This window comes from Octopus bimaculoides, chromosome 24 (genome assembly GCF_001194135.2).
Source record: "Octopus bimaculoides isolate UCB-OBI-ISO-001 chromosome 24, ASM119413v2, whole genome shotgun sequence".
Classification (NCBI taxonomy): domain Eukaryota; kingdom Metazoa; phylum Mollusca; class Cephalopoda; order Octopoda; family Octopodidae; genus Octopus; species Octopus bimaculoides.
This window is the reverse complement of record NC_069004.1, coordinates 15,431,786-15,458,967: the sequence shown is the minus strand read 5'-3', so window position 1 is coordinate 15,458,967 and position 27,182 is coordinate 15,431,786. Positions and strand designations below refer to the sequence as shown.

Sequence of the window (27,182 nt, the reverse complement as noted above, 5' to 3'; positions counted from 1 at the left end):
CAAGTCTGGGCAAGGTTGTTTATGGGAGACTAGTAGTCACCCATGCATACCAGCCTCCCCTCTCCACACCACCAATGTTATCCAAGGGAAAGGCAGAGGTCAATTAAGCTGGGCACTGGTGACATTGCAGCTCATTTCTATAGCTGAGTGAACTGGAGCAATGTGAAAATAAAGTGTCTTGGTCAAAAATACAACACATGGGCTGGTCCAGGAATCGAACTCACTACTTCGTGATTGTGAGCCCGATGCTCTAATCGCTGCGCCACCGATCCTGTAATTAACATACTAACATCCTGATTACTGACCCAACTATAAGCTTTCTCTCTTTAATAATGTAAGAGCCTCAGGAATAATAATATATTGCAGCTTTTAATCTCCCAGTTTAAAATCTTCCTTTTAATACTATATTGCAGATTATGAATACATGGAGGGTTTTATGGCGACTACGCACTGGTCTCTTTTCAAAGGTACAACCTGCTTTTATCCAGAAATTTCCTTCCACTTTGACATCATTCAATAACAGGAGACAAATGTTATGTATGTTATCCAAATGTCATGGAAATATTGATCCAAGATCCAGTGTCTCACTAACTGCATCATGCAACTGGTGTCATATCCGTGAATATGCCAAAGCTTCCAAATCTAAGAAGAAAACAAGTAAGTATTGGATTTATTTTCATTCCGCATTCATTATTTACTAGTTATAATTATTATTGTCTGGGGTGGATCTCCAAATTAGCAAAATGTTACTGCAGAAACTGGTTGGGACTTTCTGTGAATGTTGCTCTATGAATCAGTTATTGAGAACTCTTGTTGAATGTTCTTCCATGAATCAGGTAAATAATTATTGTAAGGCAGCAAGCTGGCAGAAATGTTTATTTCGTCTGCCATTACGTTCTGAGTTCAAATTCCGCCGAGGTCAACTTTGCCTTTCATCCTTTCAGGGTTGATTAAATAAGTACCGGTTATGCACTGGCTTGATATAGTCGACTTTAACCCTTTGTCTGTCCTTGTTCGTCCCCTCTATGTTTAGCCCCCTGTGGGTAATAAAGAAATAAATAATTATTGTATAGCTAGAAACAAGAGAATTCCATTTATGTCTGTCACTAAGTAGGTGCACTGGATGGTACAGCCCCCTCACTATTCAATGGTAATGGTACACCCTCATATTTATAAAATACAATTTACAAACTGGATGGCATTTCCTCACTATTCAATGGTGTACCCTCAGATTTAGAAAATACAGTTTACACAAATCTTCCTATAATACAAATTAGTGCCCACCCAGAATATTCTGAAGTACCCTCAGGCACCAAAGTCTGGCAATGAGCCTAGTTGCATTAGCCAGTGTAATTCTCTCTTTTCATGTCATGATGATAGGGTGTAATTTGATTGCTATTTCTAGAAAATCTAGCATTCACCTCGAGAGGATGAAAAACAAAATTGAACTCACAATGTAAGGAACCAGAAAAAATATTGGTTTCAGGTGTTGGTACAGGGCCAGCAATTTTGGAGGAAAGAGTAAGTTGATTACATCAACCCTAGTACTCAACTAGTACTTATTTTATTGACCCTGAAACAGTAGCGGCTTGTATAGGAACTGCGGAACTGCAGTACCCCCTATTTCCACTTCATATCTAAGAGCTGCCACTGTTCTGAAAGGATGAAAGGCAAAGTCGACTTTAGTGGTATTTAAACTCAGAATGTGAAGAGGGATGAAATGCTGCTAAGCATTCTGCCCCGCTTGCTAACAATTCTGCAAGCTTGCTGCCTTAACTAGAATAAATATTATAGAATATTTCCTCTGATGCTTTAATTTTTTAAGATTCCAGTTATTTGGTTTTCTTTCTCTTTATCAACAATTCCACAAATTTCTTTAGTTTTCATCAATAAAAGGTAAAACTAATAAACATTTCCAAATGACTTTTTGAAGACTATTCCTTTGGAAGGTTCTCAGAAATTCCTTTTTCTGCTAACAGGTAAACCAAAAGTGTTTGTTAGTGATGAGGAAATGGAGGAGATAATAAATTTGACAGCTTTCAAATCCGAAATGTCTAGTGTGTTGGAACAACTTCAAGTGGATTACTTAAATCAACTTTCTCTCAGAATATCCACCCGTAAGTTGTCCTAATTTTCACTGTCATCATTATAATTATTATTATTCTCATCAACATGAATTACTTTAATGTCTCCAAGTTCTTCATGTTGCTATAGACATGTCGTCTGTCTTCATTGTCAGTGCCTTGAAATAAAAATAACTCTTTCTCTCTCTCTCTCTTCTCATCTTATGCCAATCACTTCCTTCTTCACACTCAATGTTTAATGATCAGATTTTCCAACATATTCACCAACTGCACACTACTACTACTACCCCCCCCCCAACACGATATTATTGAATTTCTCTCTCTCCCTTCTCATTCTCTCTCTCGTTCACTCACTTCCTATACTTCTATTATTTTTACCATGTCATCTCGCTAATTCTCCCTTTCTGTTGTAGAACTTTATCTTTTTTTCTCTTTCTATCTCTTCTCTTTTATTCATACACACTATTGCCATCCCATCTGTCTCTATTTCTCTCTCTCTCTTCCTTCACCTATCTATCTTTATAACACACATCTCTTGATATACTTTCTTTCTCTCTCTTCCACCTCTCTCAGCACAGCCACTGCTTTCTCCTTTCACATTCATATATCAATACAGAAAAAGAGAAACCAGTTGCCAAATATAGACACATGACATATAGTAATATTAATGAAATTACTCTATTGCATAAGTTTAATCTAACATATCTTTGTTATTTCTCATTTAATTTCTGTGCAAAATCCTGATAACTCCACAATCCACTTATTTCAGGTGTTTTTGATACAATTACTGTGAAAATAGAAAATAAAGAATTTCCTCTCAACCAAATTGCTCAAATTATCCAGAAGAATCCATCTTTGATAGTGATTAATTTAAGGGAGTCAACTCAGGTTTGTCTACTGATTGTCTTCTCTATTATGCATATCTTATTACATTCTTTTCCGTTTAATATTAATTAATTCTATTATATTTGATGGCATAAAAGACTCCCCAATATCAGCTGCACATATTCAAGAAGAAAGTTCTTTTGTACATGGAAGCATGTAATATAGGCCAAACTTTGTAGGACCTGGGACGATTTTTTGAGAAATTTTTGAAGAAAAAAGTGCATCTTATATGTCATCAAACATAGTAATTATTTTCTCATTTACCATGTATATCTTTCGTCATATTACCTTAATCATCACCACCCCTTTATGACTCCATTATTTCATTTAATATTGATTTCAAATTTTGGCACAAAACCAGCAATTTCAAGGGAGGGAATAAGTCGATTGAATTGACTCCAGTGTTCAATTTGTACTTATTTTGTCGACCCTGAAAGGATGAAAGGCAAAATAGACCTTGGTGGAATTTGAACTCAGATGGTAAAGGCGGATGAAATGCTGCTAAGCTGTTTGTCTGGTATGCTAACAATTCTGCCAATTTGCCACCTTATTATTTCATTTAATATTAATTTACTGATTTATATCAATTGCTAACATAGATACAAGAGTTTGAAATTTCAGGGAGTATTGTTTATTAAGATTGGTTCCAATTCTTGATTGTTACTTATTTTACTGACTCCAGAATAATCCTTTCTACTATAGTCACAAGGCCTGAATTTTTCTAGGAGTAGAGGCTAGTTGATTACATCAGTCCCAGTGTTCTCAATTGGTACTTACTTCATTGACACCCCCCCCCCCCCGGCAGAATTTGAATTTATAATGAAAAGATGGCTGAAACATCATTAAACATTTTGTCCAATGTGCTAATGATTCTGCCAGCTCGCCACCTTTAATGGTTTCAAATTTTGGCACAAGGCCAGCAAGTTTTTAGGGTAGGGGATCAAGTTGATTACATTAACCTCAGTACTTAGCTGATACTTATTTCATTGATCCCCAAAGAGTGAAAGGCAAGGTCGGGCTAAGTGGAATTTGAACTCATAATGTAAAGACAGACACTAAGCATTTTGTTCAGTGTGGTAATGATTCTGCCACCTCACCACCTTACTGACTTCAAAATAATGAGACATGAAATTAACATTGGTTAGGGAAAGAAGATCTGTAACTAAATCTTCAAAGTATTTTTGCCCATCATTCTACAATTTCTAATATTCAAATAGATAACATAGCTGGCAGCTGTGTATTAAATGTATTTCAATGTTTGGCTGCAAGTTCAGATAACACTGGAGATTGCCTTTGTAGTTCTTTCTGTTAAAGTTAATAAAATAATATCTGAAATATATTGGTTTTAAATTTTGGTACAAGGCCACCAGTTTGGGGAAGGAGGCCAAGTCAATTAAATCAACTCCAGTGCTTAACTGGTACTTATTTTATCAGGCCCCAAAAGGATGAAAGGCAAAGTCAACTTCAGTGGAATTTGAACTCAGAATGTACAGGGTGTCCACAAAGTCTGGGTACATGGAGTAAATAAAATCATAACATAAACAATTAAATATAAGAAATAATAATTTCTTAAAGTATGTGTTAATCCCTATGTACCCAGATTTTGTGAACACCCTATAGAGATTGACAAAATGCTATTAAGCATCTTGCCCAGTATGCTAACAATTCTGCCAGATTGCCACCTTAAATATCTGAAATATATTGAGGATTGGTTCAGTTACCTGCAGAATTTGACAAATATTAAAATAACTGATTTATATTTTCTCTCCAGTATTTGCCAATAGTGAAGAATGCAATCATTAAATCAGGAGCTGCCATAAACCCTCAAGTGGATGGAACAACTATTTTTATTCCAATACCAAAGTAAGAACTCTGTTGTAATCACTTAATGAAAATTCTTGTTGATGCTGACTCCAGCTCCCCACAACTCAATCATTTTAGGATCTAAAATTTAGACTCAGCATTTTTTCATCTCTTCTCAGCTTTCATCAAACCCTTTCTCTTTATCATTTTAGTCTGTCTCTTCTGTGAATGTCTTCTATCAACTAACACAAGTATCTTCATTCTGGTCTGTACATTGTCCTGCTTAATTACCTGTCTATGTCAACATAGTCTTCTCTTCAGTGGACATTGGTGAAAAGTTCATAAGTTTAGTCACTGCTTAAATCAAGACATTATTTTTTCTCCAAAATAAGTTTGTCTAATCTCAACTTTCATTCTGAAAATTACCTTTTTCTTTGTTCCTTTGAAAGTGTTTAACATTAATAATAATAAATAGTATGGTGAAAAATAGCTTTCATTCCATTCATGGACTACATAGTTTATATGACTAGGTATTTTACCAGATTCTTGGTCATGGAATCATCATCGTCATCATCAGCATCGTTTTAATGTCCACTTTTTCATACTTGCATGGGTCAGATGGATTTCATTGAGACAGATTTTTTTCTACGTGAGACTTTCAAGTCCTATTACTCCAGTCTGTAAGTTAAGGCCAAAAGTGAGATTTAGCTTCCGAGCAAAATGCTGCATCGAATAAAAATTACTCTAAGTCATTTGGTAGTTCTTAAATCAAGTTATGTCATTATGTTTATGCTTAACATAACTTGTGTCACCCATAATAATAGTAATATTAATAATAATAATAATAGTAATAATAACATGAAAAGAAAGAATGGTGGCAGAGGACTAATTAGTATAGACCATTGTATAAGGAGTGAAAGGAGAACGCTTGCCGAGTATTTGATAAATAGTGATAAAGACCTGCTGCAATATGCTGTGAAAGATATAAAGTATAAATGCAGATGAAATGATGAGCAAGGAACAATTTAACCAAAGAGTTGAGGAGAAGAGAAAAGAAGACCCGCTTGAAATGAGAATGCATGGACAGTTTGAAAGGAATACACAAGGCGTTAAGAAGAATACAGCATTATGGGTATGGCTTGAGTGAGGTGATTTGAAACATACCACCGAAAGCCTGATCATTGCTGCACAAGACCAGGCTCTCGCTACCAATTCAGTGAAGTATAACATCTATAAAACTTCTGACATCCAGAAATGCAGACTCTGTGGAAAGAGTGTGGAAAATGTGACCCACTTGGTAAGTGGATATGAGAGCCTTGCACAAAAAGAATGCAAGCGCTGCCACGATAAAATGTGTGTGTATCTTCATTGACTCTTGTGCTGTAAATACCAATACGAAGTAACAGAGAACTGGTATGAGCATGTACCAAGTAAAGTTATGCAGGAGGATGGAAATGTAATGATACTCCGGGACCATGATTTTCAGATGGATTTTGTAATCGAACACTGTCTTCTCTTGCTCAATGAATGTTAGCTAAAATGGTTTGTTCTTCGTTAAGAACTTTTCCTGTAGCTGTTTCACTGAAAAGAAGACATCAGCCATTCCATTTCCTGACACAAACCCAAACTGCACCTTGTTTAAACTAATTCCCTTTCTGTCACTTTCATAATATGGTCCACAAATTCGATGCCTTTGTAGTTGGTCTTTTCTTAATTATCTTCTTAGCTCTTGTAGCAGTAGACAGTGATATTGCTATGCTAGTCAATGGAGATAACACTTCTTTGTATGGCCTGCTTGTAAATGGAAGTCCTATTTGTATATCTTACATCACTAGATATTTTCAATGTCTATTTCTCTTGGGTCTACAGCTTACCCTGCCTCTATATCTTTAATGACCCTTTTTGTTTAAAATCATTTCATTTCATTTGAGATTGTTAATGTACTTAAAAAGTACAGCACACAATATTCTCAATGTTAATGTACTTAAAAAGTACAGCGCACAATATTCTCAAATCCCTCTTATAATATGACATATTTGTCTTTTTGCCTTTGTAGAAAACAATTATGTAGCTTAACCCTTTAAATTTCTGTTTTGTTTAGAGTTTCAAAAGAACATCGTGAAAAGCTCTGCAAATCTGCTAAAACATTTTGTGATAAAAGTAAGCAGAAACTGCGTGAAATTTGCAATAGATATACAAAGAAATTGAAAGCTAACAAAGGAGCCTACTCAGAAGATTTACTTATGAATATCCAAGAATCAGTAAGTTTAACCCTTTCATTACCAACCCGGCTGAAACTGGCTCTGCCTCTGAGTACAAATCTCTTGTTTTCATAAACTTTGAATTAAAATCTTCCACCAAACCTTAGTCACAGTTTATGTTCCTAACACTAGCTGAGTAATAACTAAATTATTTTACTAAATTTTTTATTATATTTAAAGTAATTGAAAGAAACACAGAACATCTCAAAATAAATATAGTTACGAAAGGGTTAAAAACCTCTTGTTTGAAGAAATTGTCCTGAAGATTCAGGCATTTCCATATAAAAAAAAATTTCTGGTTTACGACCTGATGTCTTTATTCTCTATCATACAACTTGGCTATGTTATAGATGTGTGGTTACCACAGACAAACATCAGAAATAGTATGGTATGGCAGTTATAGAGAATCTAGAGTTTTTAGCTGTGTGTTGGGTTGGAACAATTTCAGTTCATAGATTTTATTGGTATTGTTGTTTAGCTCCAGTTCAACTCAAACTAAACAGATCTATGATGAAAGATGTTCCAGTCGTGACTATCTTGTCAATTTGTATATCTATGACTACATTGCCTAGTGTTTCCTTCCTTTTATTTACAAAGTATGTGTGTGTGTGGGTGCTTTGAGGGTGATTTGGCTGTTGTTTCTAACGGTTTGAGTGACTGTACAGGCTCTCATATTGACTCGTTATATGTTGTTCCTTGTCTTGATGTTATTCACTGACATTCGACTATCATGTTTCCATTACAAATTGTTGATATCCTGTTCATATAAGTTATACAGGCCTTATGGGTAAGTGTCAGCGTTACATTATTACTAGCTTGTCTCTAAGTTCAGGTGAGGCCCACATCTGAGACAGTGCTGTGGCTACACACACTGACATCCAGGGAATGGTCTCCTAGTCAATTGACATAAAATCACAGACAAACACACTTCAACCTATGGCCCATATATATATATTGTCTCCTCTCTCTGCCTTTTCTGCCACTACTACAATGGCCTCTACTCTTTGGAACTGGCTTGTCTTCTGCCTTCTTCACTTACTCTTGACTTAAACATCTCTCCTCTCATCCAAACCTCAAACTTCACCAAGACCCAATCCTTTTTAGTACCCCAGAGCATTGGTCGTCTGGAATTCCCTCCCTCCTTGTATCTTTCCTGCAACATAAGTAAAACAATGGCATTAGTCATTGAGCTAAAAGGATCTATGAAGGTCATCAGCACTGTCCCCTTTTTTACCAGACTAGAGGAAAAAAAGGTGGATTATCTTCATAAAAAAGTGTCTGCATATGGTTAGGGATAGCAGCAACCAGACAATGAGACACTCAGAGTTAACAAAATTGTAGTGGGAGACAGACAGAGCCCTATAACACTTGATGTAATAAAGTGGTTTATTTTCATATCATTTTCAGTAAATCACTGCTGTTGTATTTTGTTGTTACTATGGTTACAATGTTTACTAATGTTATTGTATTTTATGCAGTTGGTACATCAGATGCAAGGGAAGATGACAGAAGCTGAGGAGATGATGGCACGAAAACAAAAAGATTTGTTAGGAGACCAGAAATAACTAATTAAAAAAAAAGTAAGAAAGAAATCTTGTGTTTTAGTCCTTTCTCTTGTATAATTTTTAATGTTTGTATGAGTTCTTGAAAACAAAAGAAAAATAAAGATACAATGTATGCCAACATGATGGCTTATAGTTAGAAAATCTTTAATGTGTTTGTGTGAATTGTACATATGGTAAGAAGCTTGCTTCCCAACCACATGGTTCCAGGTTCAGTCCCACTGTGTGGCACCTTGGGCAAGTGTCTTCTACTATAGCCTTGGGCTGACCAAAGACTTGTGAGTAGATTTGGTAGACAGAAATTGGAAGAAGCCTGTCATATATATATGTGTGTGTGTCTTTGTGTCTGTGTTTGTCCCCCCCCATCACTGCTTGACAGCTAGTGTTGGTGTGTTTACGTAGCCATAACTTAGCAGTTCACCAAAAGAGACTGATAGAATAAGTACTAGAGTTAAGAAATAAGTCCTGGGGTTCATTTGTTGACTGAAACCTTTCAAGGCTGTACTCCAGCATGGCTGCAGTCAAATTACTGAAACAACTAAAATGATAAAAGAATATAGGGTATATATTAATATATACACCCATCATAAATATTGGCTTCAAATTTTGGCACAAGGCCAGAAATTTCAGGGGAAGGCGTAAGTCAATCACATCAGCCCCAGAACTGAATCGGTACTTTTTTTATTGACTTTGAAAGGATGAAAGGCAAAGTTGACCTTGGCAGAATTTGAACTCAGAATGTAAAGGAGAATGTTTGGCATGTTAGCAATTCTGCCAGCTCACTGCTTTACTCATCATAAATTTTAATGTTCAAAGGATATTTATCTTGTTTAGAATTTTGTTGTCTTAGGCATTCAGCTGTTGGTGATTGTTTAGAAGAAGAAATGTGTCATAATTTTCCTAAAAATCAGAGAGGGAGAAATAAGAAGGTGTTGAAGAGGCAAAAATGCTGTGGGAAGAGAACAGTGCAAGAAAGAAGTAGTGGGGAGTGGTGGGAACAGTAAGAGAAAGAAAGGCTGCAGAGCACTCTAGAGATGTTAGGCTGGGTAGAGAAATGAAAGGGAGAATATGTATTGGGTGGCAATAAAGGTTATGTAGGAGACGGGGGGGGGGGAGAATGTGTTGGTTAGTAGTACAGCAGGACAATCTATGCTGGCATGGAAAGTGAACATCTAATGATGATGATGATGATGATGATAATTCTATTGCAGTTGATTTACTTGGAAGATTGAATCTGTGGTACCACTACTAAGCTTGAAACCAAACTGCATCTCATCTAGGTTGACTGCTTTGCATCAATTGTGCTATGGCACTGTCTGTCACCTTCACAACCTACATTACCAATTCATAGAAGAGAAAAATATTTTGTTCTCTTCAAAACGTTTAACTGCAGTATTTAAAAATGATTAAGTAAAGTAAATTGGCTTTAAATTGGTCTGGAACCAAATAGTAGTCTTAGTTTTAGATTTTATTTTTCCACTTGTTACTATTGACCGAACAATGAACAACAAACACCAAATATCAGAAATATAACAATTTAATTTTCAAACAAAAATAATTACACAATAAAATATTCATAAATTTAATTATATTTAATTATAGTACTTTTGATATTTTCCTTCAAATACCAGTCACAGGGATGTCTGTATAGTTGAGAAGTTCACTTCTCAACCACATGATTCCAAGTTCAATCCCACTCTGTAGCACCTTGGATCTTCTACTATACTCTTGGGCTAATCAGTGCCTTGTGAGAGAATTTGGTGGAGAGAAACTGTATGAAGCTTGTCATACATGTGTGTGTGTGTGTGTGTGAATGTTTACAGTCTGTGCTTTGCATGAAAAAACACTGAGCTACAAAAAGATAATGTTTGTTGTCATTACCTGTCAACAGATTGTCTACTTGCTCAGTGCTTTCAAAGATGTGTGGAGTATAACAGTTCCTTCCTTAACCGACAGGTAAGGTTTCGCAAGAGGAAAAGTATTCGACTGTAAAACAATTCTTCAGCAGAATGTATTCATCTAACCTCAGTTAGTATGGCAAAATAGAAATCAAACAATTAAATGACCAGTTTGTTTTGGAAATCACATTTTATAATTAATGAAATTCTAAACAGAGGATAAACTATCAACAAATGACACAGAGATTAATTTTAATTAATCCTTGTATGGCATTTTAAGTTCGTCTGTTTTACCATAGTGACAAAGATTCAAGATTCTATCAGTATGGCAGTGGTGTTAGATTCCTTTCTTATAAAAATTTAATTTAAAAAGATTATTGTCAAGTTCTTACACACCTCAGTGTCTACAAATCACCATTTGTTTTATAGAATTATATGATTTCATAACTCACACATAGTAATTACTGAAAGATGTAGTAATTTAAACTTTTACATCATAACGAATTTATTTAATTTTAATGAGTTTAGATTCTTTAAAATAAAACTATAATAGTGTACGATTTCGTAGAAAAATGTAATTTTTTCAATTAATGACTGGAATCTTTTCTGTAGAGATGTGCAAAGGAATAGTCAGCAGTTGGCTGTAACCTGTATAAACAGAAAGAATTTAAGAAATAGTTTTAGCTAGCTGAAAAGATCTGAGTTAGAATACTGAGAAAATCAACATAAGTACCAGATAAATCTGATTATTATTGGGTGAAAGTTTCAGAACTGTAGTAAAATAGGAAATTAGAGTTTACCCTTTACTTAAGTATCTTGTTGTTTAGCCTGGTCACCCTTCATACAGCAGAGCTATGATTAAGAGCATTCTAATGTATCATTCTTTCTTAACCCTCTCAGATCAGGACCCTTGTGACTAACCTTACTTTCCACCCGGGCTCCTGAGCAAAAAAATAAATAGCTGCATATACAACTCAAGAGTAATGATTGCAGGCCAACTAATGGACAGAACTGGCTGCACCTTCTTTTTCTATGTGTGTTGTTCATGACCACTTTACCAGGGATCCAGCAGAGATGACATTTAACCTTTTCTCACTATAGTAGGAATATGGCATGACAGGGTTAAAGTCAATGGTGTGTGATTTAAGGGATATTTAGCTGCTATTTGTTGCAGGTTAAGTAACTATGGAGCGGTTCCCTTTTAGCTCAGTTCACAAGTTATTTAGCAATATATGTATTCTAGAATTGTTTTACTTGAACAATCAAAACTGAATCACATAATTTGTTGAATGAGAGTTTAGTTCCACTGTTGGTGACATTGCAAATCTAGCCAGAACAAGAATAATAAGAAAACAAGAAAAACCAGTCAAGAATAATAAACAAGGTTAGTTATTAATTTATACAAACCAGTTTTTGGAGCAGTATACACTTTTGCCTTTGTCATACATATGGAATGTGTAAGCATGTCTAGAGTCTGAAGAGACATTCTTCTCACTTCTGTGAACAACCAGTCCATGTATAAGAACAAGCGAACCTGGAATAAATGAGGAAATAAAGAAATCCACGTTAGAGTTGGTAGTTATTGCATGTGATATGTAATATAACAAGTAGAATATTGGTTGCCAATGAGTCAAATTAAGGTCTCATTTAATGCAGTGAGGTAAAAAAATCCAATTAATTAATAATAATTATTCAGTGATGGGAAGCAAAATGAGTTCCAAGAATAATACAAATTTGAATCTGATTTCGGCAAGTAAGAGAGACAACTCTGAACATATTTCAGCCTTAGTAGACCTCATCAAGAAAGAATAGACTTCTATATACTAGTCAGGTTAATACAAGGACAATCACTACATGAACAGCAGTCTATGTGGATGTGTGTGACTTGTTGCCAAATAAGTTAAGTCTGTGACACCCCAGCTGCTGGCTACTACATAGAACTATTTTTTCTAATAATCTCACTCTCAGATACATTAAAGAATTATAGAGAACAAAATATTTTAACAACTAGAAACAAGTTATTTAATAATAATCCTTTCTTCAATAGGAACAAGGCCTGAAATTTTGTGAGATGAGGGCTACTCAATTTCATGCTCAACTAGTACTGTTCATATTGACTATGAAAGGATGAAAAGTTAAGTCTACTACAGCAGAATTTGAAATCAGAACACAAAGCCAAAAGAGATGCTGTGAAGCATTTCGTCCAGCATGCTAACGATTCTGCTAGTTCACTGCCTTACTACTAATTATGGTAATGAGCTTATTGTATTCAGTGCTCAGGTGTGTTACAACAGGTCAACTTTGACTGAGCAGAACTGTGATTGAAAACACTCCAGCCTCAAGCTAACATCTAATGCAGATCTCTAGGACTTCATTATCTAATGTGCCTTGTTACCTAATATTATTTTACGCTGCTTTTGCAGATTCCCATACCTCTCTATTACCATTCAGTTCCATTATGAATTTGAATTGGGAGCTTGATTCATAGTGTATCTTTCATTAGCTGATTACACAACCATAGATGCCACCCCTGTGGATGCATTGCAGTTACTCTCTTGATAGAGCTTGGTGATCCTGACCATTGATCTTCTAGGATTCCTCTGCTCAGCATCAATGTAAAAAGCACCGTTGGCGCAGTTGGGATCTTCTGCTAACTCTTCACAATCTACCATGCTGCAGGCCCATGACTTTGCCCTATCCTTGGCAGGGTGGCTGAATGGGTGGTATGCCTTGCCAAAGGGCAACCTGTAACTATACAGGGCACAGTCTTCACTCCATGAGGTATTTTCCAAATATCCACATACACATACCTAAGCTAATAAAGTGTTATTCGAGAGCAACTTTGGTTGCTATTCTAGCGATTTAAGTGACTGTATAGAAATGTTATTTCACAGAAAAGTAATTAATTTGATTACATCGATTCATTCTAATTAAGTTGTTGATGTTCTTCAAAAAGACAAGAGTTACTTTATCTTGTCTTTGGTTCTAAATCAGAGTTGTGTGAAGGCATATGGCTTAGTGGTTAGGGTATTTGACTCATGATCGCTAGATGGCGAGTTCGATTCCTGTCAGCACATTGTGTCTTTGAGTAAGACACTTTATTTCATGTTGTTCCAGTCCACTCAGCTGGCAAAAATGAGTAGAACCAGTATTTCAAAGGGCCAGCCTTGTAACATTCTGTGTCGGACTGAATCTCCCTGAGAACTACGTCAAGGGTATGTGTGTCTCTGGAATGCTCAGCCACTTGCACATTAATTTCACAAGCAGACTGTTCCATTGATCAGATCAGCTGGAACCCTTGTTGTAATTAAAGGAGTACTAGTTTTATTTTATTTCATTTTATTTATTTATTTTTTTTAATATTTTTATAAATTTGAGTTGTGATGTGGAAAATGTAAGAAATGAAAACCTCGTTAAAGTGGTTGTCTTTGAATTAAAGAAAGCAGACAAAATGTATCAGAATAACCTTTTTCTACTTCAATATCTTTGAAATCACCATCTTCATAAGTGGGGCGAGTTCCAACCATTGTAGTTCCATGTTCAATATCAGGGTTCAGCATCATCCTTTGGTTATTGTGAAGGCCACCTAATTGAAGACAGATTATAAAGAGAAAACAGGTTTCTGGTTGAACTTTTACTGATGAAATTTCACATTGAATAACTTGTTGTCAATTTGGGTTAAGATGACTTGGAATTTCTTTTAGTGCAACGAAAATTACGTACATACGTATGTTCATACATACATTGATAGGTGCAGGTATGGCTGTGTAGGAAGAAGCTTGCTTCCCAATTACATGGTTTTGGGTTCAGTCCCACTATGTGGCACCTTGGGCAGGTGTTTTCTACAATAGCTTCAGGCCAGCCAAAGCCTTGTGAGTGAATTTGGTAGACAGAAACTGAAAGAAGCCTATCATGTGTGCGCGTGTGTGTGTGTGTTTTTCTTCCAGCACCAGTTGACAACTGGTGATGGTGTGTTGTAGTCCTCATAACTTAGTGGTTCAGCAAAAAGAGGAAAATACAGTAAGTACCAAACGTAAGCTAAAAATAAGAACGGAGATAGATTCATCTGATTAAAAGTTCTTCAAGGTGGTGCTCCAGCATGGCCACTGTAAGAGGTCTTCACCATACTAAACTCTGACTTAAATATTGAGTAATATACCTGTTATACATTTCCTTATTAATAAACTCTAACGAATCTGATAATAATTGCTTATAAGTTTTAAAACTATAAAGAAATGTATTTCAATCAACACATGATCAAAGGATAAAAAAATTTTAATGAAAATATATTTTAGAATACTTACTATTATGTGATCCAGGTATGTATGCCAAACATCCATTTTCCCGAGTGGCATTTTGTAAAGGAAACCAGAAACCTAAAAGACTCATTGGTTCTGTATACAGGTATGTACTATCTTGATGTGAATTCACTACAAATAAAATTGAAAGCATTGAATTCTCATTTTATTGTCTTAAAAAAAAAAACTGTTTTAAGGAAGAAAGAAATCACCAAAAGTTTCTAAATTAAGTGAAAAACTTTCAATAACATAACTTTTCTTTCTTTCGGTTTTTGTTATCATTGGATCATTGAGGTAGTCTACAAAGGGGTTCATAGATGCTCTCCTTCTGCTCAAATGCTCAAAATCCTGGCTGTGGTCATACACTGAGATTAATGTTCCTGTCAAGGTGTCAATAGCTAACCTAAGCTTGATTATCTTATCCCTCTCTCTGGCTACTTCAATGACTGTATCCATCTTATAGTTAATAGTTGCGGAGGCGCAATGGCCCAGTGGTTAGGGCAGCGGACTCGTGGTCATAGGATCGCGGTTTCGATTCCCAGACCGGGCGTTGTGAGTGTTTATTGAGCGAAAACACCTAAAGCTCCACGAGGCTACAGCAGGAGATGGTGTTGAACCCTGCTGTACTCTTTCACCATAACTTTCTCTCACTCTTACTTCCTGTTTCTGTTGTGCCTGTAATTCAAAGGATCAGCCTTGTCACACTGTGTCACGCTGAATATCCCCGAGAACTACGTTAAGGGTACACGTGTCTGTGGAGTGCTCAGCCACTTGCACGTTAATTTCACGAGCAGGCTGTTCCGTTGATCGGATCAACTGGAACCCACGACGTTGTAAGCGACGGAGTGCCAACAACAACAAATAGTTAATAGTACATCTACTGCACCCACTCCATTGCTGTTGTACAACCTTGTACTATTGTTCCTTGTCTGTAAAGGTTTTTGCTGAGGACATCTTCCATGTTACACAACAAACATCAACCCACCCCCACAATATCTATCTTTATCTGTTCTACCTTTTATTATGCTGGCGTTGATAATGGCAGCTCTAAAGCTTTTGACCTGTGAAGGAGATGGAAATATCCAGTGACTATTAACATATCTAAAAACAAAAAAACAAAAGTCACTGTAGATAATTACTCAGCGACACTATTTTCATGTGAAGTTACTGTTGATATTTAATGACATGAAGAAAAGATAACATTAGCTGAATTGATTAATGTGATTTTAATCAAATAAAATATATAACTTACCAGCATCACCAAAATGAGGTTGCTGAAATATAACATCATAAAAACGAATTACTGACAAATTTGAAGTAAAGGTTGTATTTATCATATTTATTTAATGATATTTCACATCATTGACATGTTATCTCTAGTCTTTCTTTTCTACTCACAAATGGCTGATCTTGTGCTACCTCAGGTACTCCTCTTCTCTCCTCACCCATATTTCTGGACTCCATCCCATTGCCCCCACACTAACCACTTTTTTCTGTATCTCCTCCTTAGAAGGCCAATCTTCTGAAATCCCTTCCTTACACATGCTTTATTTTTTTGTTTTCCTGCAGCTTTCAACCACATGAACTTCACCAGAAGCCTTGCAAAAAAAAAAAACAGACAATGGACACAACCTATCCTTCTTCCAGATTAAACTACTACTACAAAAGAAAAAGCAATTATCAGTTCATTTCCAGAAATAAATGAAGTATATCTATGAATTATATTTGAGAAAGAGGAGATGAGGTTCTAGTGAGCAGAGTTATCTTCCTTGTATTGCTGGCCCTTTTAGGAAAAAAACCCTGAATCTTACAATACAACTCTACCTCTCCTCAAGTTTTATAAAGCTAATCACTCATTAACATTGGTACTAATTAGAAATAATCATTCACAATAATATCATTTTGTACTCTAGGCACAAGTCCCGAAATTTTTAGGGAGGGGGGGGGCCCAGTCAATTAGATCAACTCCTGTACGTAACTGGTACTTAATTTATCAACCCTGAGAGGATGAAAGGCAAAGTTGACCTCGGCAGAATTTGAACTCAGAATGTAAAGACAGATGAAATACCACTAAGCATTTCGCCCGTCATGAATCCAAACGTCCCTGAAAGTTTCATCTGAATCCATCCAGCAGTTCTTGAGATATCTTGTCCACGGACAAACAAACAAACACGACTGAAAACAATACCTCCACCTTTGCTAAGGTGAAGGTAAAAATAGTTAAATAAGATGACATTTCCATTATTTTGTCCAAACCCTGCTTGTGTGTGTGTGTGTGTGTGTATACACACATACACATATCTATATAGGGAGAGACAGACAGACAGAAAGTGAGAGAGATTGTTTACCTTAAAGATGTACATGCTTTGAACAATAACTGGGTCTTTGTAATCGAGTGATTGAGCAATGTCCTGTAAGAAAACGAAACAAAATTATCCAGAAAATAAATTGATTTCTTCATGCATGTAAAAGTCAATGTCATTAACTGCACATAGAAACAGAAATTATTTGGTGTTCATGCTTTTTATTAAAACTTCTGTAATTTAAGTGAAGTGATATGGATGTGGGTATGTGGGCATTTGAAAATATCTCAGGAAGTGAAGACTGGACCCTAAATAGTTATGGGCTACCCTTTGGCAAGGCATAGCAGCCATTCAGCCACCCTGCTAGGGATATAGTGAAGTCATGGGACTGCAACATGGCGGATTGTGAAGAGGTAGCAGAAGAGCTCAACTGAGCAAACGGTACTTCTTACATTGATGCTGAGTGGAGGAATCCTAGATCAAGTCAGGATTACCAAGTGAGTAACTGCAATGCATCCACAGGGAAAGGGTTGTGTAACCAGCTAATGAAAGATTCAAGTCTGCTACAAGTAGCACAATAAATGACATTGAATTCTGTGAGGAATTTAATGTACAGTTAGGTGTCCATTAGAACTGTGTCCTGGAATGAAGCCTACAGACTTGTTGGATGTGATATATAGTTTCTTTCATTCAGATAATTACCGTTGGAGGTGCGAGTAGTAAAATGATAGTGACCAGAATATTAAAACAGTCAGAAGAAAGTCAGGCAGCTGTTGAAAAGTGAAATATTCCTCTTTCTATAAGATTTTCTGTAAGGTATGCAATGGCTTCAGGTTACAGCATATCTAATAGATACACTGTATAAAGGATATCAAGAAATGTGATACAATGAATAATAGGCATCAAATATAGATCTATGGAGAGAACTGATTTTTAGTGTGAATTGAAGGATGAATTAAGTGACATGGATAGGATTAAAGAGAAAAGGCGGTGTCATTAAAGGCGTCAACACCTATTGTTTGCAAGGTAGTTAACTCTGTCGGTTTGGCCAATGCTGAGGTGAATTTATGAATCGCAGTTTGGAAAAGTTAAGATTACAAGATGGCGGGAATAGAGATGATTTAAGGCGACGTTTGACAGTCATTTGGGAATAAGTAATGAAATCAGTTATCTGCATTTAAGTTTCACAGATGAGATGACACAGCATCGAGAAACAGAAATGACAACGATGAATGCGATCCCCATTTCATTGTCATTCAATCTGATAAACTCTATATTCATATAGATACTCCAGCAGTAGCAAAGTTCTTTAAATCAAAAGGAACATTTAAAACTGGACTTATCCCCTTGACATAGCACAGTTAACTTACCTGAATCTTCTTACTGAAGGAAACTTTCTCAAAAGCAGGATTCAGCAGGTGTAAAGCTACAAATAAGGAGAGACACAGTAACACAATGAAAATGACAGCCAAAATTTGTTATATGAATTCAAGAATAAGAATATATATAAATATGTGACGTATGCATATACAATGATATGAAGGCATGTGCATACATGTACAAATACACATACATATCTATGTGAATGTGTGTCTGTGTGTGTATACGTTTGGTTAAGGTGAAGCACAAGGCCAGCAATTTTGGGGTAGGAGATAAGTCAATTACATCAACCTCAGTGTTCAACAGGTAAGTCAACCTCAGTGGAATCTTTACTTATCTGATATTCTTTTCTACTCTAGGCACAAGGCCCGAAATTTTTGGAGAGGAGCCAGTCGGTTCGATTGATCCCAGTACACAACTGGTACTTAATTTATCAACCCCGGAAGGATGAAAGGCAAAGTCGACCTCGGCAGAATCTGAACTCAGAACATAAAGACAGACGAAATACCACTAAACATTTTGCCCGGTGTGCTAACATTTCTGCCTTTTAACTTATCTAATATTGACCAACATATTTATAAGGAAGAGTCACTTACCATGACCTATTTTATTGACTGACAAACGGGGAATTGCTTTTAATTTTCCTGAAACAAAAAACAGAACAAACAGTTTGATAAAATGTTGTTATTTTTGTAAATATATTCATAAGTTTCAACCCAGTCCAAATAAAAACATTAAAAAAATTTTATTTCATTACTTACATGTAAATTGTATACCCAACATTTCATACAAATACATTCCTTACACCTGTTATCATTTGTCTCTTTCTACAGGCTGAGTGCCTCATACTGAAAGGGCATATATGGCCTATAAGAGAAAATGTAAGAGGCCTAATGTCTCATTTGTAAGGTCATTGTGTTATTTTTGGTAAGAGGTTTAATGCCTCATTGTAAGGATCTTGTGTCCAATGGAACATTAGTAAAAGGTTTATTACTTCAAATTGTGTGTTTTGTAAAAGAACAATGCTTTAGAGAAGCAGCGATCGGCAGGCATCGTCTGCCTTCCCTCATTAATACCATTTTTTTTCATCATTGATCTCATTAATGTTATTGTCCAGCCTGCAGCTACTACATTTTTTTATCTTTGGACCCCTTTCATTACTATTTTATTCTGATGGACCCCCATAGCCATTTGATGTCTAAAAATTAGTTTTATAGAAACTTCTTTCAAAATTCCTATTTCATTTTTCATATATTAACTTGTATAGGTTGAACCTAGTTGTTTCTTGCAATACATACCAATCCATAGATCTAAAGAAAAAATTTTCAGGAGCCCTTAAAATACTATTGTGGATCTCATATTTACTATTCTGTTGTGTGGACTCCCCAAAATTTTATATGGACCCTCAGGGCCATATGCAACCCAGTTGAGAACCGCTGTTATAGAATGAAAACATTATAATAGAAAACATCAAATCTGGTACAATATAACAAGATATAATCTCTAGTGATGTTATAAATATAAGACATTATAACAGAAGACATGAGACATAAGGTTAAACAATAGAACAAAAGACATCCCATCTGGTGATGTTACAAATAAATAAATTTAAACCTTTGACATTTAATTTTACATACCATCATCTTTTACTCCTCCTTTTTCATAGAAGAATCGAATCTTGTCACCACTTGTTAAAAAATAATCATCAGTTCGCTTCTGTGAAATAAAATTTTAATTATTCGCAATAATCTAATTTATTCAAATTATTTATTATTTATTATACAAAATTCAAAAAGAATTTATTTGCAAAAAAATTTTAAAAAATTTCTTCTCCTCTTCCATCACTCCCACCACCATTGCCACATCTGCCACCACCACCACCACCATGTATCTTTTGCTAATGTATATTAATAAGTAAACCAAAACAAGAAAACTGTGCTTGTCACATGAAGTTCCTTGTAATATTTGTTCTCTAGTGAATTACAAATACTTCCTTGTCACTCTTGCCATCAAAAATGCAAAAGAATCAGTAACTGGCAAGTTTGAAACTGGTAAATAACTTTGTAATCTAAATGGTCCAAGGACTGCATCAGGATCTAGTATCTGCTTTGGCATAGCTTCAATAGCTGGGTTGGCATTAGGAACGGCATTCAGCAATAGAAACTATGCCAAAGCAGACACTGATGACATGATTGTTTATTTTTAGAATAATATTGTAGGACAAGTGTGAGAGGCTGGATCTGGCCAGTTTGAAGATAAAACAGAGAGTTATTTAGGTTGGAGACAGTTCCTATAAATGCAAAAGGGTTAAATTGGAAGAAATTTCTGTTAAAACAAACAAACAAACAAAGACTAAAATGAAGACATACTTTATCAGTATCAAAGATAGACAAATTCTCAGAGTCGTCAATTTTGTCTAAAATCTTAGAACATTCATCTCGTAAATCCTCAATTGTAGCTGGAGACAGAAAGTCTGGAATTACCAAAACTCCTTCATCATTAAACTGAAAATAAATTATGAAAATTAGAAATACTACAGTAAAGGTATTTTAAAATTCATGTCAATATATTTTAACAATTATAAAAGAATTATATTTTTCAAAATTGGAAATGTTAACTTTAAAATTTAAATTAAAAAAAAATATCACAACAAACACAAATTAATCAGAGCAGATGGATTTACCTGAAGATCAGCTAAAAAATTATGAAAACATATTTTTTATATTTAGTGACAGATACTTATAAGTTCCTCCGTACCAGCTTAATAACATTAATGCAGAATTTATTGAGATCATTCAACTGATTGGTAAAGATTCAACCCCCAACACACTTCATCATCATTTTCCATGCTAGCATGGGTTGGATGGCTTCACAGGAACTGGAAAGGCTGAGGGCTGTACCAGGTTCCATAGTCTGTTTTGACTTAGTTTCTATGGCTGGATGCCTTACCTAACATCAACCACTTTATAGAGTGTACTGGGTGCTTTTTATGTGGCACCATCACCAGTGCTTGGTAAATACTTGTATATGCAGGGCTGAGTTCCACCTCCATTCTCTCTGCCCCGCCAAGCATTTCTCTCACATCTCATTCCTTCTCTATTCATAGCATTATTTGGGTGCCATAAACACCTGAAAGCAGAAGAGGTACATACTTCATCTCCTCCCTTTGGTTACCTTCCTCTTCCTCACCCCAGAACCACCTCCATGTATCATTATCTTCCCTGTCCACTGTTTCCACCAATCACCTCCTTCATATACCTCCACCCACTGCTCTCTCTCTCTCCCCTAAGATATACTCCATTCCATTACTTTCTTTCCCCTCTGCTATACTCCATCCTTAATATCTCTCTCATCTGCTATCACTCCTTTTGCCCTCACATATCTAACCCTGACCCCCACTCCTGTGCCACTCCCATTTCTTTCACCATCACTTACTACAGTCATCTCTATCCCATCTCGAACCATCTCCCTTCACATTCTTATGAAACTTCCCCCTCTATTCCCTTGCCCACTCGTGTTTTTATTAAATTTTTGAAGTATATATATATATCCATGCATATATACATACACACACATTTACATACCCAGAGGTACATATACATGCAAAGATGCATATATGCACCCACATATACACAGTTTCAACTTCCCCCACCTCCCTATTTCTTATATTTCTAATGGAATATACTCTCCTTGTTTTCAAACCAACATTTTATTTAAAGAAGTCATCATATCTAAGATAATTTCCATACCAAATAAAAAGTAAAAGGGATGATAAACTCCATCCTATAAAACAAAAAAAAAAAACATCCATTTACGAATTTTCAAGAGATCAGTTGTCACAGGCCATAACGTTTCTGAATGGGGAGGTGTGAAATCTTATTGTCTATATGTTTGCTACAAGAGAAACTGCTAAATTTCTAAACAGGTTTTAATTTACCCTTTAGTTTTTATAAAATTGATTTTTAAGATGAAAAATAAAATGATTTTGTTTCATCCTGCATGTTGTAAAAAGAACTGATATTCCATCAATACAGAATTGTAAATATATATAAAGAAAAAAAATCACATTAACCTTTAATCTTTAATTTTATTATTAATTTTTTTTAAAAATAATGATGTCTTCAGAAAAATTTCACAGCTTCAATGTATAAAATTTCATTATAAACATGAAAGCAACTGAAAAATGTACGAAACAAAAAATCCAAAAGGAAGATTTAGGATAGTTTTTAAATTAAAAGTTTTGAGAAATAACTGAAGGTACATATTCGATATGACTAAGTAAATAGAATATTGATAGCCAAATGATGATTTCAGAAATTAATTTCAAGTAAAGGTAAAAAAGGCGACATATTTTAGTTAATGTTTGGAGAGCAGAATGAATAACACAAGGAAGGATAGATTGAATACTGTTGAATTCTTTTCTAATACACTGTAGGAAAGAATATTATTAGTGTTACAATATTATCATTTCTCTTATAAGTTAACAAAACTAAAAACTAAATTAAAGGATCCAAGGAATCTGCATGGAATCAGAAGGGGGTAATTTGGAGGGAAAATTACATGTAACCCCCACACCCCAACATATCATTGATATCATTGATATCTTGTTGTTTACTTAAAGATGGTGTAATATTTGTTACTGTTGTGGGGTCGAAGTAATCGACTAGTCCCCTCCCTCCAAATTTCAGGCCTTGTGACTATAGTAGAAAAGAAGACGGCGAGCTGGCAGAAGTGTTAGCACACTGGGCAAAATGCTTAGTGGTATTTTCGTTTGTCTTTACATTCTGAGTTCAAATTCTGCCATGGTCGACTTTGCCTTTCATCCTTTCAGGGCTGATAAATTAAATACCAGTTGCGTACTGGAGTCGATCTAATTGACTGGCCTCCTCCCTAAAAATTTTCGGGCCTTGTGCCTAGAGTACAAAAGAATATTTGTTACTGTTGTAGTTTTTTTTTGGTTTTTACTCATAATTTGCCTTCTAAGAGCTAAATTAAATTCAATTAAATACCTTTTTAATTTGTTCAGCATTCATGATGTGTTTATTACTTTTTCAGCACCAAAAATGACTGGAGAAACCTGCACAGAAGAAATTATGTTAAAGGTGACCTAAATGATAACTTATCACATTATAGTTTATCAAAGTTCAAATGAATAGCAAGGGGTGTTGTAAACAAAGCAAAATCTACCCAGAATTAATTCAACAATGGGGCCAAGAGTTTGTTGTATCTGATTAATATATAAACAGTGAATTGTTCTGGCTCTCTGCATTATAAGTTCAAACCCCACTCAGGTCAACTTTGCTTTACATCATTTTCTTCATCATTTCATTTACTGTCTGTTTTCTATGCTTGTATGGGACAGTTTGATAGGAGTTGGCAAGGCCAGGAGCCACACCAGGTTCCATAATCTGCTTTGGCACTGTTTCTACAGCCGGATGCCCTTCCTAATGCCAACCATTTTAAAGAGTTGAATAAATAATTCTGCCAGTTCAGTGTGGTGGAATGATAGAATTATTTGAACATAAGACAAGATGCTTTGTAGTGGCTTTTCTGGTCTTCTTGTGTTCTGGGCTCGAATTTCATGTCAGGGTTCAAATTGTGCTTTGAACCATGTCATCATCTGGGAGAAGGTGTCAAGGTAGACAATGAGAGATTGTGGCACCAGTATCTGTCTGCGAGTGTTATGGATACAGGGGCTTTGAAGATGAAGCACTGTGAGAATTGAACTTGTGACTCTTTTTTTCTCACGAATTAAACTTACTGGGGAAGGTTCAAGATTTCATAAAACCTGAAAATATCCCCAACAACAACAACAAAATACCTTGTATTTAAGTTCTGAGTTAAAATTCAGCAGATTTTGACTTTGAGGGTGGATGTGATCCTTCTATCCTCTTCCAGTCTCTTTGAACAAAGCCTAATCTTTCTATCTCTATTTTAGCATATATGTCCACCATCAACTGTTTGGTTGCTGAATTGAAGATAGCAAGTCTGACTTTTTACCAGCCTCTCCTCTTCTGAGGATTGAATAGTGGAGCTGGCAAATTACTGAACCAGCAGTTGCAATTTCTAGTCTTTTATTCTTTTACTTGTTTCAGTCATTTGACTGTGGCCATGCTGGAGCCCCACCCTGAAGCGTTTTAGTCGATTGAATCAAACCCAGGACTTAGTTTTTAATCCTAGTACTTATTCTATCAGTCACTTGTGCTGAACCACTAGGTTACAGGGATGTAAACACATGAACACCGGTTGTCAAGCAGTGATGGAAAAAGAACAGTGATCGAAGTTGTAAAGAAATATCTATTTACTGTTACTTAATATAATGCTCTTCTTCGGTGGGCAGGTGTGATATAATTGAAAGAGCATGCGAGGTTAAGAAAGTTAATTTCAGCCTGTATGTGTGTACACGTTCTTATTGTAGTAGTAAACAATAGATAGTGATAGTGTGATGTTGTAAGAGAAAAGAAATTAAGCTAGTGAAAGTTATATAGTCTCATAGTTGGCTGATGGTAACCTTCTTTCTCTCTCTAGCAGTTTGTCATTTGTGGCTGCCTGCTTGTGGCCTCTCCCCCAAATGTCAGGCCTTGAGCCTATAGTAGAAAAGAACCATTAGCACGCTGGGCTAAATGCTTAGCGGCATTTCGTCTGTTTTTACATTCTGAGTTCAAATACCACCGAGGTGTCGACTTTACCTGTGATCCTCTCGAAGTCGATAAAACAAGTATCAGTTGAGCTCTGGAGTCGATCTAATCGACTTAGCCCCTCCCCCAAAATTGCTGACCTGCCAAAATTTGAAACCAATATTTCAGCATGTTTAGATAATACGTGCAAGGGTCAGTCCTCTGTAACAGAACATATTGGCCATTTCAGGAGATGACAAGATAATGGAATCACCAAACAGCTGCAATGGAATTATGTCAGTCACCTATTGGCAGAAGTTCAATGAAACTGTCTGATATTTCATAATAGACAGTGCTACGAAAAGTAAATTTTAACAATTTTATGTTTTGTTTATTTTATGACCAAACTGGCTCTTCCATGATGTAATTATCTTTAGTTTCATCACATGCTCTCAGATCAAGGGACTCGACAAACTCCGAAAGAGAAAACTAGTAGTTTGCCTTCGTTGATTAAAATCTCTCTCTCTCGTTTTATTTACATTTAGAGCTATATCGTCTCTGATTTAACGGACATTTAATCAAATACGTTCTCTTCGTAATACTTAGACTTACATAATACAACACCAATATTTTTCCATTACTAATACGAAAGCGTATGATTTGAGGGATTTTAGTTGCTATTTCTAAAAGGGGAAACGATCACCTACAGGCTTCTTCGTTCGCTCCAGTGTTTACTTACTGTTGTTTTAACCCCAGGTCAAACCTGACTGAACAGAGCCATGATCAAAGGTATTCTAGTCGTGACACTCCTGTCTTTTTCTAGGACTACATTATAACGAAGAAATGTTTATATGATACGTGTTTTCTAAGCCGCGCTTTACAAGTGGCTCCTGATATAACAAACATAACAGCTGTTATAGGCTGATTGCAAGAGAAAAGGTAGTGTGCGCGCACGTGTGTGAGGGCAAGTGTACGAGAGACAGGAGGGAGAGGAAGAGTACAGAACGAAACGTGGATGTTTGAAATTTCTGCTTTTGCCACTGTTATTGGGTGAAACATCCATATCATAAAGAATATTTTCGGTCAGATAATTTTACGATATTTAAGCGAGGAAAGAAAAAACAGTATATTTTTTTTAGATAAGAATAATGAATCTTACATAAAATTAATTGTTGCTGTTGTCAGGTACGCGAAACCGGAAACCAAAAGTTAAAACAGAGGAAACGGAATTGAAAGCAAAACTATTGAGAGAGAGAGAGAGAGAGAGAGGGAAGAGAGAATTAAAGAAATAATCCTTGGGTCGGGCACTGGTTTTGCCAAGCTGGAGGGGGAGTGATTCGCTCCCGTACTCACAGTATTTTGGACACAGGTAGTGTGCTGTTAACCAGCTGGAAAAGACGTTTTTCTGGGTTTAAAATGTAGTAACATAGTCCTTTATAGAACAGCCATGTTGTAGTGGCCAATAAACGTTACTGTCTAGTATTGTTACTACTTATATCGTTTAGAGATTTTAGAACTAGCTATTTTGTTCGTTAATCCTGCAACCTTTAAGTCTTAAGAAATAAATTGTCAGTAAATATCTTATTGTTGAAGTTACTGGTGTTATTAATTTGGCAGAATTCTGGTTTATAACTTCTTTATTTTTTGGAATTGGCAGAAAATTTTTGCGAATTCATACGATTAGGCAAAAAACAGAAAAAAAATTCTAATTTTCTTAATTCCCTCCTCTACCCATAAATCCTAAAATTTCCACGCTTTCTCAAATTTTAGACTGTGGCCATGCTGGGGCACCGCCTTGAATTTCTAGTTGATGAACCATCTACAGTACTTATTGTTAAGTCAGGCAATTTTTTTATTGGTCTTTTTTGCCGCACTGCTAAGTTAGGGGGTACGTAAACACATCAACAGCAGTTGTTGAGTGGTGGTGGCGGTGGACAAACACAGACAGAGACACACACATATACATATGTATTCGATGGGTTTCTTTCAGTTTCTGACTACCAAATCCACTCGCAAAGCCTAGGTCTGCCTGAAGCTGCATGGAAGGTACTAACCTAAGGTGCCATGCAGTGGCACTGAACCCAGAACTCT

The 27,182-nt window shown here is 35.8% G+C and overlaps 2 protein-coding genes across 11 annotated transcripts in view; one reads left to right on the top strand and one right to left on the bottom strand.

Annotated features, from left to right (window-relative positions):
• LOC106882229 (ribosome-recycling factor, mitochondrial) overlaps positions 1–19,148 on the top strand; it is a 21,833-nt gene extending 2,685 nt beyond the window's left edge. For 5 of the 7 annotated variants that reach the window (XM_014932833.2, XM_014932829.2, XM_014932832.2 and 2 more), the window contains exons 2-7: positions 414–657; positions 1,980–2,117; positions 2,854–2,972; positions 4,741–4,832; positions 6,874–7,033; positions 8,512–8,741. In XM_014932833.2, coding sequence (XP_014788319.1) covers positions 417–657; positions 1,980–2,117; positions 2,854–2,972; positions 4,741–4,832; positions 6,874–7,033; positions 8,512–8,598 — 837 coding nt within the window. In that variant the 5' untranslated portion in view covers positions 414–416 and the 3' untranslated portion in view covers positions 8,599–8,741. Of the gene's footprint in view, positions 1–413; positions 658–1,979; positions 2,118–2,853; positions 2,973–4,740; positions 4,833–6,873; positions 7,034–8,511; positions 8,742–16,360; positions 17,296–18,833 lie in introns of those variants that run through there. The other 2 variants (XM_052976185.1, XM_052976184.1) reach the window with 2 other exon arrangements.
• Positions 10,115–26,359, bottom strand: LOC106882228 (phytanoyl-CoA dioxygenase domain-containing protein 1 homolog). 4 transcript variants are annotated; one of them, XM_014932826.2, is made up of 12 exons: positions 26,251–26,359; positions 23,484–23,551; positions 20,844–20,978; positions 20,112–20,190; positions 19,071–19,118; positions 18,465–18,520; positions 17,140–17,202; positions 16,044–16,065; positions 14,798–14,923; positions 13,960–14,079; positions 11,901–12,027; positions 10,115–11,141 (listed from the first exon to the last, which is right to left on the bottom strand). In XM_014932826.2, exons 2-12 carry the CDS (start codon positions 23,505–23,507, stop codon positions 11,081–11,083), a joined length of 861 nt encoding a protein of 286 aa, XP_014788312.1. In that variant the 5' UTR covers positions 23,508–23,551; positions 26,251–26,359; the 3' UTR covers positions 10,115–11,080. The 4 variants fall into 4 exon arrangements, with proteins under 4 accessions (XP_014788312.1, XP_014788313.1, XP_052832146.1 ...); XM_014932827.2 differs by lacking the exon at positions 26,251–26,359 and adding an exon at positions 25,831–25,995; XM_052976186.1 differs by lacking the exon at positions 26,251–26,359 and adding an exon at positions 24,780–24,798.
• Positions 26,360–27,182: the final 823 nt, after the last annotated feature.